This window comes from Pseudophryne corroboree, chromosome 3 (assembly GCF_028390025.1).
Source record: "Pseudophryne corroboree isolate aPseCor3 chromosome 3, aPseCor3.hap2, whole genome shotgun sequence".
In the NCBI taxonomy this organism is placed as follows: domain Eukaryota; kingdom Metazoa; phylum Chordata; class Amphibia; order Anura; family Myobatrachidae; genus Pseudophryne; species Pseudophryne corroboree.
In genome coordinates, this window is record NC_086446.1 from 359,790,351 (window position 1) to 359,806,094 (window position 15,744).

The 15,744-nt window shown below is 42.5% G+C and overlaps 1 protein-coding gene across 1 annotated transcript; it reads right to left on the reverse strand.

Annotated features, from left to right (window-relative positions):
• Positions 1-4,281: 4,281 nt before the first annotated feature.
• On the reverse strand, positions 4,282-13,998 carry LOC135057275 (keratin, type I cytoskeletal 19-like). The gene is made up of 8 exons (XM_063963166.1): positions 13,504-13,998; positions 11,080-11,162; positions 9,044-9,200; positions 8,802-8,963; positions 7,711-7,836; positions 6,326-6,546; positions 4,899-4,921; positions 4,282-4,355 (listed from the first exon to the last, which is right to left on the reverse strand). Exons 1-8 carry the CDS (start codon positions 13,996-13,998, stop codon positions 4,282-4,284), a joined length of 1,341 nt encoding a protein of 446 aa, XP_063819236.1.
• Between the last annotated feature and the right edge of the window lie 1,746 nt (positions 13,999-15,744).

Below are 15,744 nucleotides of genomic sequence, written 5' to 3' on the forward strand. Positions count from 1 at the left end.
CTATACTTAGAGAGAGCTCTGGTGCCCTTTTCTAGATTAGTAAGCCAAACGGGTATTCGGAGGCAAGACCTCTTTAAATACCTTCAGATCCGACACTGGTTGCAATCTTGTGGGAGGGAAGGAGTGACCCCCGTCCCCCTACCGGCCTCCCTTCGCCTTAGACTGTCCTCACAAGAACATAGCGGTGGGATATCTAAATGGTATCAATATATAGTTCTCCTATCTAAACAGGGAAAGACTCCCCCGCAGTTGAAGTGGGAAAGGGATCTCTCGATTATTCTGCGGGAGGAGGAGTGGGATGGTATTTTTTCAAAGTGCTTTAGAATATCGAGATGTTTACAACACTCTGAAATGTATTTTAAACTGTGCCAAGGGGCATACTTCACTCCACAGCGGCTACATACCATTTGGCCCTCGGTTTCCAGACTGTGCTGGAGGGGATGTGGCCACGTTGGTAACATCTTACACGTCTTTTGGGATTGTCCCGCTGTGAGACCGCTGTGGGCCGAGGTATTCTCTCTTCTCCGGGAGGTATTGGGGGTGGAGGTTCCTATGAATCCTATGTTTGCATTATTCCATTACACATCTCCTGACCTCTTACATTGTGATAGATACATTGCTGGCCATATTCTCATTTCGACCAAGGCTGGTTTGGGTCAACATTGGAAAACATCAAATATACCCACTATTCAATCCATAGTCTCCAGTACGCATAAACACTTTCTATTTGAATAAGCGGGAGCCATTTATTCAACCTCATCAGCTTCAGTAATGAGTTCTTGGTTGAAGTGGAAAGAATTCCGAGAGCAGAAAGGGCTGCCTATGGTTGACACAAGCCCCATAGACTTTACACACCTACAGTCCTCACAATCGGAGGATACCTGAGTAATACTGTAATATTTTAGACATGCTACTTATACTGCTATACGATGTTTAGTCTGCTGTAATAGGAGCGTTCCCACTAAAGGAACTTGACCCGTGTCTTTGTTAACCCTTATGTGTCTCTTTGTGTTGTTTCTCTCTACACTCTATTCTACCTTTTCTTTCTCTAAATGTTGGTATATATTCGTATAAAGCTGGATTCCGAAGGATATGAATAAGACAATGTATAAACTGTTGTACTGACAAAATACAGACATATTTATATCTAACGCTCTTCTCAGTCAACTCCTGCGTGTGTTGGACTCCACTTGTACTGATGTATCCGGCTTGTATGTTTGTGTTTATAAAACATAAAATAAAAACTATTGTTTAAAAAAAAAAAAGGTTTTTGTCCGATACAAGTTCTTCGCTGATAAGAAACGACGAGCCGCTCCTCAATACAAGGTTGGTGATAGGGTATGGCTGTCCACACATAATCTCCGGTTGAAGGTACCCACTATGAAGTTTGCTCCAAGATTCATCGGTCCTTACCCTGTGCTACAAGTCCTGAATCCTGTGGTCTGTAAGTTGGGTTTACCTTCTCACCTACGTATTCCAAATGCCTTCCATGTTTCTCTTCTTCGTCCTCTCGTCCTTAATCATTTTCATTCAAAGTCCTCTAGCCCCACCTCAGTGGAAGCTGAAACAGGAACAGACTTCGAGATCAAAACAATTCTAGACTCTCGTTACCTTCACAAGAATCTGCAATATCTGGTGGAATGGAATGGGTACGGTCCTGAGGAGAGAAGTTGGATAAAGGCTTCTGAGGTTTCGGCTCCTCGACTAATCCGGATTTTCCATTCTAGACGTCCTACAAAACCAGGAAAGTGTCCAGCGGCCACTCCTAGAGGAGGGGGTACTGTCATATCACCGCCGCGGCCACCGGGCTTGTCCCTCCGAGGCTGCTGGCTGCCAGGGCGGTCGTCCCCGCTGGCGGCCTCTGCCTTCCGGCGCTCCGTCCGGCACCTGTAGCGAGGACGTCGTGGGTGCGCCCGATGCTCACTGGGGACGGGTGACGTCATCAGTGCCTCTCCAATCGGGTGCTGGCGGGAAGTACAAATTCAGACGCCAGGCAGAGCTCCGGCGCCTGAGTATCATCGCTACTACTGCTGTACCTGTGATCTCCAGACCTCCGTGCCTCAGCATTTCCGTGCCTCAGTATCTCCGTGCCTCCAGCACCTCCGTGCCTCAGCACCTCCGTGCCTCAGCATTTCCGTGCCTCAGCATTTCCGTGCTTCAGCATCTCCGTGCCTCAGCACCTCCGTGCCTCAGCATTTCCGTGCCTCAGCATTTCCGTGCTTCAGCATCTCCGTGCCTCAGCACCTCCGTGCCTCAGCATCTCCATGCCTCAGCACCTCCGTGCCTCAGTATCTCCGTGCCTCCAGCACCTCCGTGCCTCAGTATCTCCGTGCCTCCAGCACCTCCGTGCCTCAGCACCTCCGTGCCTCAGCATCTCCGTGCCTCCAGAACCTCCGTGCCTCAGCACCTCCGTGCCTCCAGCACCTCCGTGCCTCAGCACCTCCGTGCCTCCAGCACCTCCGTGCCTCAGCACCTCTGTGCCTCCAAGCACCTCAGCGTCTCTAAGCGCCTCAGCGCCTTCAAAACACCTCAGTACCTCTTGCATTTCAGTGCCTCTAGCACCTCAGTGCCTCTAGCACCACAACACCACTCACAGCGAGCTTTTGGTACTCTCCACCAATTCATCAGCACCTTTACAAGTCTTGTCTTTCAGGAGTCCTTCAAGCGCCCACCCGTACCTTCTGCCTACCGTCCGAATCCTGCATGAGGAAGACCTACATCCGGCCTTATCTTCTGCGACCCAGTAGTGGTTCCTCTTCCCGGTCACCGGAAGAAACCCCGAGTCCACAACACTTTCAAACCAGGTCAGTGATAATATGGTAGCTACACTCTTGTATATAACACATGTAACTGTGACAGGGAAGGTGGGCCCCTCTCAGCTCTGAGCCCATTAGCAGCTGCACCCCCTGCACCTATGGTAGCTACACTCTTGTATATAACACATGTAACTGTGACAGGGAAGGTGGGCCCCTCTCAGCTCTGAGCCCATTAGCAGCTGCACCCCCTGCACCTATGGTAGCTACACTCTTGTATATAACACATGTAACTGTGACAGGGAAGGTGGGCCCCTCTCAGCTCTGAGCCCATTAGCAGCTGCACCCCCTGCACCTATGGTAGCTACACTCTTGTATATAATACATGTCACTGTGTCAGGGAAGGTGGCCCCTCTCAGCTCTGGACCCATTAGCAGCTGCACCCCCTGCACCTATGGTAGCTACGCCCTTGTATATAACACATGTGATTCTGTTTCCTCTGTTGTTTTATTTTTAATTTTGCATTTAGACATATTTTGCATTACTAATATTTTTGTTTAAAGTACCATATTCACGAAAACAGTCTAGTATACTGAATAAAGTAGTACACTATTGTGATGATGTTCAAATAAACATAATAACAATTTTTGCTTTAGCAGAAATATTTATTTTCTTTTAGTCAAGGAAGTTTCAAAAGAGTTTCCGAAAATTATTAACCAAACTTTCTAGAGAACAAGGAAATAAGAAAATCAGATGGATGAGGATAAGGCCTTAACTTCTGTTTTTCTAATAGACAACAATATTTTGTAGTGAATATAGTAGTACTCTATTGTGACAGGGTTCAAATAAATGCAATAACAATTTTTTGCTTTATGCATGTATGTATATATATATATAATATAGTGCTGGTATGGAATGGGCACTCTCTATTGTGAATAAATGCTGCCGTGCCCTCCTTACAGAAGTTATAGAAATGCAGTGGTTTCCTACGATGGAGCTCGTGTGTGAGTGTCCCCTCCTTATGGAAGAAACCAGACGGCACTCAGCGATCTTAGTAGAAAGCATTCTTTAGTGCATCATGCTATGAAAAAAGGCATAGGTTGCCGATGTTCTAACGCCGCGCAGGACATTTTCTCAAAGCTCTATGCTAGTGAGACAAACAAGCATAGAGCCTTGAAAAAAAACACCCTTAGCGGCGTTGAAATATCGGCAACCTATGAAGTTTTTCATAGCATGATGCACTAAGGAATACTTTCTACTAAGACCGATGAGTGCCGCCTGGTTTCTTCCATAAGGAGGGGAGGGGGGACACGAGCTCCATCCTAGAAAACCACTGCATACAAATATAAATATATATATATATATATATATATTTATTTTTATCCAAGGGCGTTTTCAAACGAGTTTCCGAGGATTATTAACCAAACGTTGTACAGAACAAAAGAATAATAAAATTAGATAGGTCAGGGTAAGGCCATAACTTGGGAGCGTACAGTGAGCAGTGTCTTCACTCTACAGTCTGGTGACATCACAGGTTGATCTTAACACTATTCTGTCGAACTTGATCTGTGTTGTAATGAGCTTTCACACTACGGTCATCTTCTGAAATAAAAACATTGTTAAAGACAGAGAGTTTCATTTAAATTCTTTATCTCTGTTTAGGACGGTTCTATAGAGAGAAGTCAGCACTACTGACTAAGGATTCATATATTTTGATAGCTCCTTAAGGTAACTAAAACCTTTGCATTACCTTTTTGTGCAATTTTTTCATACTTTATATTTTATTTTTTAAATATCTTCCCTTTATATTGATGCTTACAATAACTAGAAATCCCTATTCTATGATAATTAGCATTTTCAAGGATTAATAAGATTGGACCAAGTTTATTGGTGGCTCACCCTACTTTGACACTCATATTGTTACCAATTACCTTCTTCCGAGAAATAAAATGCAGATCTGATATTCAAATTAAGAATGGAATTCATTATCACATTTTTGTTAAATTTGTCCACATATAAAAAATAGTAATTTGCAGAGCTTCTCTACCACAAATGTCAGTATTACTGAAGTCATAAATACAGTATCCCTGCCTGTCAGCTATCCACTTCATGTAAGTTATTTAGACATGATTTTCATTATCTTACCAATATTGCTGCGGCTTCCAGCACTGCAGAGAAAGAAACATTATTACATATGATTTCAAATAAAATTCTTAATTGACATAATGTTGTTTGTACATAAGAATTATTTGTGTTTGAGGACATGCCAAGTCTATTATCAGTAACATTACTGATGTCCAAATATATTATGTTATATGTATATATATTATCATTACAATGATATTTAGATTTTATATATAATGCTCATCACACTCTGGCGTCTAAGGGCCTAATTCAGAGTTTATCACAGCCACACGGCTACAATCATTTACTCTGACATGCGGGGGGACGCCCAGCACGGGGCTAGTCCGCCCCACATGTCAGGCCCTACACCCCACCGACCGCACAAGTATAAAAGCATCGCACAGCGGCAATGCTTTTGTTCTTGACAAGTAGCTCCCTACCTGTGCAGCTCCTGCGTGCTGGCAGGGAGCTACTTGTGGCATCCCGCGTCGAAGCAGCTGCGTGTTGACGTCATGCAGCCGCCACGCCTTCCCCCCAAAAAAATGGAGGGCAAAGGCAGCCGGCCCACCCCCTCCCACCCAGCGATCGCCTCTTCCTGTCAAACAGGCAAAGATGATCGCTGGGCTGAGATGCTGATAGCGGCGCCGGCGCATGCGCAGTTCAGACCTGATCGCACGCTGTGCGAAAACACACAGCAGCAATCAGGTCTGAATTAAGCCCTATATACTAAGCCTTGGAGAGTGGTATAGACATAGAAGTACCAGCTAATCAGCTCCTAACTGCCATGTTACAGTCGGTGGGCTTTATTCAGAGATGGACGCAGCCGCTGTGTTTGGCTGTGTCTATCGGGTCTGCGCATGTGCACTGGGCATAGTGCACATACACGACCTTTCACCATGCGACCGCATCCCGGAAGGATGCGATTGCCTAGTGATTGACAGCTGCGGGAGTCAGGAGGCGGCACGTGGCATTTGCTGGGCGTGGTCAAGACAACGCAGGCATGTCCAGACCATTTTTGGGGCAGCTGCATGTAAAGGCGCCAGACCACCTGCCAGTGCAGCCAAGGATCATCCTCAAATCAATGCGTTCACAATTAAATTGAGAACGCATCGCGGGACGGCACCACAAACATGCTGGGCGGCCTTGCCTTGTGCTGGGCGGCCACCAACATGTAAGTAGATAGACGAAGATCTTATAGAAGCAAGATCTGCCTCCATCTCTGAATGGCCCCCGTGTTTGAAAAGTTAGGCTTAGAACATCTGGCCCCCTGTTATTTCAACTAAAGTAAGTTGTGTTTTTCTGACTACACAATGACTATGTGTACTTGGTGCTTAATAACTATAAGTTAGTTATGAATACTACTACTACTACTACTACTACTACTACTAATAATAATAATAATAACAACAACTAATAATAACTATAATAACTACTACTCTTTTACATACTGGTTGTCATGTCCCTCTAGAAGACATTTATATGCAGCAATTTCCTTCTCCAGGTGATTCTTCTGGTCCATGAGAATCTTGTATTCAGTATTTAGGTGTGTCAGGTCACATCGTATCTGCGCTAGTTCAGACTCAATATTGTTGATGAAACATTGTAATTGGGCAAGCTGGGAAGTGAAGCTGGCTTCAGTCTCAGCCAGGGAATCCTCCAAAGCACATTTCTAGAGGAAAAAAAAAAGCAAATTTAGAGCACGGGTGTAGCTGCAGAGGGTGCCATTGTATGGGGCCCAGAAGCTAAGGGGGTCACCTCTGGGGCGTGACTCAATTGCACCTAAGTTATAAAGTGGTCTACCAGTTTCCCAGAAATTCCTGCTATGCACTGTATGGCATAATGTGAACTGTGGGCATTGTGTAACGTGTGTTGGCAGCAGTACAATGTGACATAAGATGCACTGGGGGCACTGTGTGGTATAATGTGAACTAGGGCACTACTATGGGACATACTATGGCATATATCATTAACTAGGGCACTACAATGGTGCATAAAATGAACAACTGCTGTGGAGAGAGGTGTCTCTTCAAAATGTTGCTACAAGGCCCACAAAGTTCTGGCTATGTCCCTGATTTAGAATATTAATTATTATACATTAGCACATTAATCCCTTTGCTTTTCTTGTAGCCATGTCATAGTAATGTCTGGTTTGTAGTAATGACATACTGTACAGTAAATCTGACTAAAATAATATTGGCTATGGACTGATGAATAAAACCCTTTTAGTTTAACCACTTAACTGACAAATATTTTTTCCAAAAACCACTCAGATATTGTCGGTTTTTGTTGTTGATTGAATTAGGTTAAGAACAATTATTTAAGGTATGACCAATACAATTTTCTTTAAATAAAAAAAAGTTTTAAAACATATTGGTAGAAACATCGATGGTTGCAACATTGTGACAATCGATGATCGGAACATTGCGACCATCACAAGTTCCGTTTCCCAGTATCAGATCCTCTCTGCAGCCTTCAGAGCTCCCCAGGGCAGGTGAGGGCTGCTTATTTTTACATTTCCCCAGCGGCTGCTAATGTCTGCAGCTGCTGGGTGGGGGATGCTGCCTGGCTGACCGGTCAACAGCACAGCAGGCACTGTGGGGGATGGAACCAGGAAGCAGAGGGACTGGAGGCAAGTGCAAGAAGCTTCTATTCCTGTAGCCGCACAGTGAGCTTTCTGACTGGTCACATCTGATGCGACCATGCCAGGCAAGAGGTTAATAAATTCACATTAAAAAAATAAAAAGTGCAGTAACCTTCTAATCAATGGCAAAAATATTGGTTAAACATTCTTACACTACACTCTCATAAAAATGATGTGTAATAATTGGTATACCATGCTTATTTGGCTCTGAAGTTCGATTTCCAGATTCTGCACACAGCGCTTCAATTCAATAAGGTTGCAATTAACTGACTGCAACAGTTCAGCCCCAGAAACCATCTCACGGTTTAGTTCTTCGCTCTAAAATTATAACAATATAACACAGTATACACATAGGGCAAATGAGCCATTATTATGCGTTAACTCATTTCTACAGTTGCAATGGGGATAACTCCACAAACAGTTGAAAGCAATAGGGTCTATTCATGAAGCAGTGAAAAGGGTGGAGAAAAGGACCAGTAGAGAAGTTGCCCATAGCAACCAATCAGCTTTGAAGGAAGCCTTTATCAAGTACATTTGTAAAATGTAAGGGAGATGCTGATTGATTGCCATAGGCAACTTCTCCACTGGTCGGTTTCTCCACTGTTTTCACTGCTTCATGAATAGACCCTAATGTCTTTTACACTATAGTATACTATACTGTATGTTTGTTTATCTTAATGAATGAAGAATCTATTATAAAAATACTGAATATCTCTGAATGTGGTTTCCCAAGTGATGTAAAAACACTTTTAAGGGTGGATTTATTTAACCAAGATGGGGGCAATATGCCATAGCAATGGTCTGGATGTGCCGGCACAATTTCCGAGCTACCGTATGTGAGGCATTTACTGTAGCCTCACTCACACTGCAAGCAAGATAACTCAGCTGATTCAATTCCCTCCTTTATATCAAATTTTTATTTTTACTGAGTCTAGGTCTAAAGAGTGTAGCAATACACACAGATGTAGCCACGCTGGTTGTGGCTGCTGCTAGCCGAGGGTGCGACTCATTTGACATAATGCACATGAACGCTGACAAGTGCATGCATATATGCTCACCCGCAATCCAGGTTTTCAATGGAGTGATTGTAAATGCAACTAGTAGCAGCCCAGCCCACTACGTTGCACCAAGGGCAAGTGTGCCTATGCAACCGTGCCACGGCCTGAATGAGCCTGGTTACATAGTTGGCTACATCTGTAGGTGATATGGGACATGCAGGAAGGTATGGTGTGCTATGTGGTTATTAGAGGTAGCGGTCAGTAAAAGTTATTAGATAAGATTACCCTTGCACGGAAAATTTCCTCAACTTCTCGCAGATTTCTGTCCATGAGACTTTCATATTGCTGCCGGATGTCAGACAAGACACTGTTTAGATCCACACATGGAGCAGCATTCACTTCAACACTGACTCTGGCGCCCAGCTGAGTGCGCAGACAATTCACCTCCTGTATGCACAAAACAGAAAAATCATTCAGTGATTTCATAGTTGTCCCCTTTTCACAAAACCTTTGGCCCCACTCATTACCTCCTGATGGTTCTTGTTCAGTTCTTCAAGCTCGTCATGAAGACTGTGAATGTACATTTGTAGGTCACATATCTCCATGTTTATTCTTTCTAGGACTCTGCGAAGACCATTCACATCAGCTTCAATGTTACTTCTCAGTCTCATCTCCAGCTCAAATCTAAAAGGATGGAAAATAGAATTCCAGTAAATACATAACGATACCACGAACAAATAGTTGTACTAAAAAACAACATATGTATAGCAATTAGTGGTGGGATTCTACCTAGGGGCTGCAGGACAGCTCCTACCCCACCCCCACTAGAAATCCACCATTGCGCTACCATCCCCCTGCACCCCCCTTCCTTTCCCGTGAGCTGTCCTCTCTCCTCAGTGCAGGGCAGACACAACTAGGAGCAGGAGACAGTCATCCTGTGTGCCTGTTGATGAGGAGTTAAGGTGTGTACACACGGTGAGATTTTTTCTTGAGATTTTGACTATATAGTCAAAATCGCAAGAAAAGTTAATGAAAATCGCAAGGTGAAAGTCACCTTGCGATCCCGATGCGCGGCCCCGCCAGGTCGGCATCGCAAGAAAAGATAGACTGTGCAGGCAAGTCAATCCTTGCTAGATCGGTGTACTATCTAGTTCATCTCACATGTCAATGACATCTCACATAAGCCAAAATCTCACATAAGCCAAAATCGTAAGCACACATAGTCCATATCTCAAGAAAAGTTAGTCAAAATCTGTCCTATCTGGGCTCCGGGGAGTTCAAGGGAAATCGCAAGTAAAAATCTAACATAGCAAGGATCTCACCGTGTGTACACACCCTAAGTTGTGCAGTGGCTTCCTATTGGAAGCCCTGCCTGCTACTTGGGCTGGAGTCTCAGGGCCTGATTCATTCTGCGCGGGTTTCTGATGTTCGCGTATTGTGCAGTTTAAGTAACCAGAAGTTTACTCAAACTGCCGTCACAGATGAACATCGCGACTGATGGTCGCGATGTTCATCTGATATGTGATCACATCACAAATGCATGGAACAGGTAGTATACACCTCCTCCTGCATTTGCATTGCTGAGGACTACAAATGCAAAGCTGCTGCGACCAGCTTTGCTTTTGCAATCCTTATTGAATCAGGCCCTCAGTGGAGAAAAATCCTCCCACCCTGTGGGACTGCCAGTACAGAGTGTGATTAGCACAGTAAGAGCTTCCAGCAGGAAGTCAGTGTGCTGACACGCCGGCAGTAATGTGCTTCTATGTGCAGCCCAAGAAGCTGTGGTAGAGCAGCTGATTCAGTGAGTCAGTTTAAAAAAGGTCTTGTGCGCATGTGCAGTTTTTTTTTCATCCTCCCCTCATTACTAAACTGCAGCATGGGCAGCGAGATGCCGCTGATTGCAAGGATAATAATAATAATAATAATAATAATAATTGATACACTACTGTGGACATTTTTACAGAGAATAGGTGAAACGGTACACTTTAAACCTATTTTCATTTTATTTTATTTCTTTATAAACTACTAGCTCTCAGTATTTATATAACATCTTGTTGTTCCGTCGAGAGAAACAATTTACAGAATATTCTCAGAATTCTATCTTGCAACTTTATTTCATTAAATTCTTCCATTATGCATTAGGAATCCTTGAAATATATTATTTATTTATTATGTATTACTAGTTATTTATATAGCGTACACATATTCCGCAGCGCTTTACAGAGAATATTTGCCCATTCACATCAGTCCCTGCCCCAGTGGAGCTTACAATCTATATTACCTATCACATGTACACACAGACACATTCACGCTAGGGTTAATTTTGTTGGGAGACAATTAAACTACCAGTATATTTTTAGGATTGTGGGAGGAAACCAGAGTACCCAGAGGAAACCCACGCAAGTACAGGGAGAATATACAAACTCCACACAGTTAGGGCCATGGTGGGAATCGAACCCATGACCTCTGTGCTGTGAGGCAGTAATGCTAACCATTACATCTTCCATATTGCCCAAATATATCAGACCAGTATGCATCTAATTCTCTGTGGTGGGTAACATACTTATTCCTAATGTCATCAGCAGCCATTTTTGCATTGTCCATGTCCAAGAACACTTTAGCATTTTCTACATGGGCTTTTGGGATCTAAAAATAAATCAAAATGCAGTATTAATTGATAAGGGAAATATAAGCAAACAAAAATCAATACAATAAAACAGTCTAGAGCAATCTAAAATGCACAACTTGTTTGTTCTATTTTGGTTCCACCTCATGCAGACACCGTATTCGCTCTGGAATTAGGTCACATTTGAAATGAGAAAGTATACAAATCATGTCTCCACATTCTACACTTCTGTATGCCCATATTCAGTATTTGGATTCACGATAAGGAGCCCATTTGCCAGTACGGTCAGCATACCGATAGTCGGGATCAAGGCTGTCACAATACCAACGCCGGGATCCCAACAGGGCCATCATACCAGGGCTAGTATACCGGCGCAGTAGGTGATTCCAACTCTATGGCTGTCCATGACACCCACAGAGGGAGAAAATAACCTGTGGCAAGCGTAGATCCACACCGATCCCACAAGGGGTTTCTTTGTGCTCGCCCCCCTCCTTCCCTGCCAGCATTCCACCACTTGGAATGCCGATGTCGGCATCCTGACATTCGGCATCAGGGGTGACAGGATCTCATACTGATCCCCAGGGGGCATATGTGATAGGGTCCAAGTTTGCCGTAGTTGCAGGATTCCGGCCGATTCCACTTAAAAAAATTGTCCGAGATCATCTGGCATCCCACATCTCCGGCAAACTCGGACCCTATTACATATGCCCCCTTCTGTCCAGCTAATTTATGCCCAATGCAAATTGTTTTGAATAGTATAAAATTATTTATTACATATTTCTTAACATTTACTTATACAGTGCCAGCAGATGTGTCCTTTTATATCTTTGCTCGTATGTAGTAAAAAAGGGGCATATTGCCTGGTTGGTGACATCAGCGGTGACACGGTGGCGGCGGCACTTGGAGATCACATGATCACCAAGCGCTGCCCGTACATTCACTGTGAACGGGAAGCCAGGTCAATACGACCAGGCTCTCGCTAACACAGCACAGTTGGCCGGGTTCAACCCGAGTTCAACCCTGCAAACTACCGGAGTTGGAATACCGGGTTACTCGACGCGGATTATTCCAACTCGACCCTTTTACACCATGCAGCAACACAGGTTATGCACGTTCATGTGAAATAACCCGTGTTATATACTGGCGGTGTAAAAGGGGTATTACATTACTAGAATGCCTCATAATAGCATAATTGCTATTGGGGCTGTAAGTCTGTCTGTGATCGCAGTGTATAGTGGTAGAATTACTATAGAATATGTGGATGTTGTATGAACAATTAAACAAAAATAAAAGCCCAGTGCCCATGCAGCTTTACATGAGGCGAAGTAAGTACAGCTATAGTGGCATTATTTATTCCATTATAATACATCTGCTCCCAAGTATCTGCTCCTGTGTGCAAGAACCCTTACTAGAATAACATACTAACCTGCACGTTGGCTTACTAATACATTTATGAAAAAGCGTACATAAACAGTGGTGGATTAACAAACATATAAAGAATAAGTGAGATTTATCATAAAGTATAATTATTTTAAATGAGCTTCCCTAAGATTAGGATAAGCCCATAGTGAGCAGTGATGCTTATTTAGTCATTTAAAATGTTAAACTAAACATGTAATTTTTAGAAACAACATTCACTAAAATCACTGGTTATTATCAAGAAAGAAAATAAGTTGCCCTGTAGAAATAAAATGCAGTAGAGATACTTTCAAATTCTAAGTTAAATAAACATCAATATTTAAAGTTATGTGGTTTCCATATATAATGTAAAATAATAATTGCATATTCATTAAACAGATAATTAGATAATTAGTTAGCTAAATACTAGTTAATGTTTTACACTGTCAGCCACGTCAAGATAAGAGTGAGGGCTGCATCAAAGGGATTACTCACTGTTCAGGAACTTTACTTAGATATCACTGCTCTGGTAAACTCATAAAATCATATATACAGCAGAATATGTAGTGTATGTATGTATGTATGTATGTATGTATATATATATATATATATATATATATATATATGCGGCAAGAAGACGGGCTGGCACTCATGGAGACTTTTAAATACACCACAGACAGTGTTCTTATGTCTTGCCGCATACTTACTTTAGAGAGCAGGGCACCGGAGCATCCATAATATTTACTATTATTGGAGTGCCAGACATCTATTCCATATATATATATACATACACACACACATATTTGTAAATGTTATTACTAATGATTTCATATAAATCATCTTCTAATGTATATTTTGTGGCCCTTTACATTTTACTTGTACTTTCATCCCAATTTTCTTTCCTGGCAAAACATCCTATATGTTACTTTCTACATCTATATGTGTTGTCTGTAACCAGTATACCTGTGTTTGGAGCTCCTGTATGATCTTGAAGAACTTGCTAACATCAGGGAGACCATTGGGTTGGTTCCTGTCATACCATTCTCGGATGTTCCTCTCTAGCTGCTCATTGTTCTGCTCCAGGGAACAGACTTTCTCCATGTATGAAGCCAATCGATTATTCAGTAGCTGCATTGTTTCCTTCTCATTAAAGCAGAACAGACCATCATTGTTGAAAACACCATGAAGCTCATGGGTCACAAAGTGATTTCCATGACTGTAGCCATATACATTTCCAAAGCTACATCCATGAGAAAAATGTCTGGAGAGGCTAATCCCTTTTCCACCTGATCCTCCATGGACACTGGGAGATCTGAAGTGACCTCCATGAGGTACTGGATGACTTTCTCCATGGTGGTAAATAATGGTTCCTGTTTGATGTACAGGAGTGCTATGTTCGGATTTTTGGCAACTTCCTTTGATAGATCCAGATTGAATCTGCTTGATACTTTGGCTCATTGTGATGTCAAAAAAGGATCTAGTTTTACACTGCAATTTGAGCTAAGAACTTCAAGTGATCTTTGTTGGTTGAAACCCTTTTATAAAGCATAACAGGCGTAGTAGAATGTTTATAAGGCTTCCATTAGGGTGGGGGAATATGGCTGTACAGTCACTGATGAAATTACTATTGTTATTCATTCAGATACACTCCCTGAATGTGTGCCTGACAAACTGTGATAGTCACTTGGTCATCAGAACATAACAAGGCCACAATAAATGTCTCACAAGTGGCATTCAGTTTACACATCTTCATCATGAATGTGCATGTATGGAGAAAAATAATTAGCACATGAAATAAACATATAATTTATTATCCTGTTAATTTATTGACTTATTTATTATACTGTATCTGCTATAACCAAACAATAACAAAATATTCATAGCTCTTACAAGTGTATTTAACACACTGACACATTGTTTGATTTAAGTATTTTAGCATTGATGAGTAGGTCGTAAAATAATATTTACTGTAATTCTAAACGTGTGCATATAATGAAATAAAGCTCATATGTATTAGGTTTAATACCAGAAAGAGATAATAATGATAATAATAATAATAATAAGTAACCCCATGTCGATCTGTGAGCTAGTGTAGATGTACCTGTATTCTCTTGGCACCTAACCCTGGAGATCAGCACATTCTGCACATATCCAGCTCAGTCCTCTTCTTCTCAAGGTACAGTGAGTACAGTCTGTAGCTACATGACCAAAACCCCATTTGCATGCAGGTTTAGAAATTAGATGGTGATCTGTGGAGCTGGCATCAGTTGGGCAGTAAAGCATAGTTACATTTGTCAAAATGAATGTATGCCACACACAATCCCTCTGACAAAAAAATTCACTATTATTATATATTTTCTTTTGCACAGTACTACTGCATACATTACAGCTGCGGTACACAACACAGTGGTCTCCAGAGGTACTCCTATCTCGTGGATAGGATTCTCACTCTGGGGTAAATGCAATAGGGTGGAAGACGCCGGAGAGAAAGGAGGTTTGTGCGAGAATGCATGTATTTGTAAAGTGGCAAACATTTACAAGGCAAAACCAGGTTGGTTGTGGATACATATTGAATATACTGTATATTCTAAGTCAGTATACGTGAACTGACTTTTCTATTGTGGCTGAATCACCTTGTGACAAGTTGCCATTTAACCCCTTATTATATCCAGTTGGGAGGTATTTGGATATTCAGACCGTATCTGATATGATATACCATCAGACGGGATGCCGGCTGTCAGTATACCGACAACAACATCCCGTCTGCCAGAATGCCAGCAGCGAGTGCACTCCCCACGCTTTGGGTTCTATTCCCACTCGGTTGGTGGTGTGGACCCACCAACCCAATGGGAATACCGGGCGGATGTCTCCTGAACACCAGGATCCCAACAGTCGGCATTTTAACTTCATCCCTTCAGACATAGAGGCTTAAGAGATTCTGCATAAAGATTGCTTTGATGATGCTCCAGAGGCCATTACCTCTGAGGTCATTTATCGAGATCTTCTCAGGCTCAAAAAGAAAGAAATAGGTTTTCACTATAATGCTCTTACACTTATTGACTATTATAGATTGAAAAAGTCCCTCATGGGTTAAGGGTCAAGAACTGCCCGACCATTGGCAACTATGATCTCAATTTTTGTAAAAAGTGGATAGGCATTTTAAATAAATGTTCCTATGATTTCATTTTGCTTGTGACCGATCAA

Excerpts from the sequence above, each read along its gene's own strand:
- LOC135057275 (XM_063963166.1), bottom strand. The coding sequence starts at position 13,998 with ATGAGCCAAAGTATCAAGCAGATTCAATCTGGATCTATCAAAGGAAGT. Across the intron at positions 9,201-11,079 it reads GCTGATGACATTAGGAATAA|ATTTGAGCTGGAGATGAGAC; the intron begins GTATGTTACCCA and ends CCATCCTTTTAG. Across the intron at positions 7,837-8,801 it reads AGGAAATTTTCCGTGCAAGG|AGCGAAGAACTAAACCGTGA; the intron begins GTAATCTTATCT and ends TTATAATTTTAG.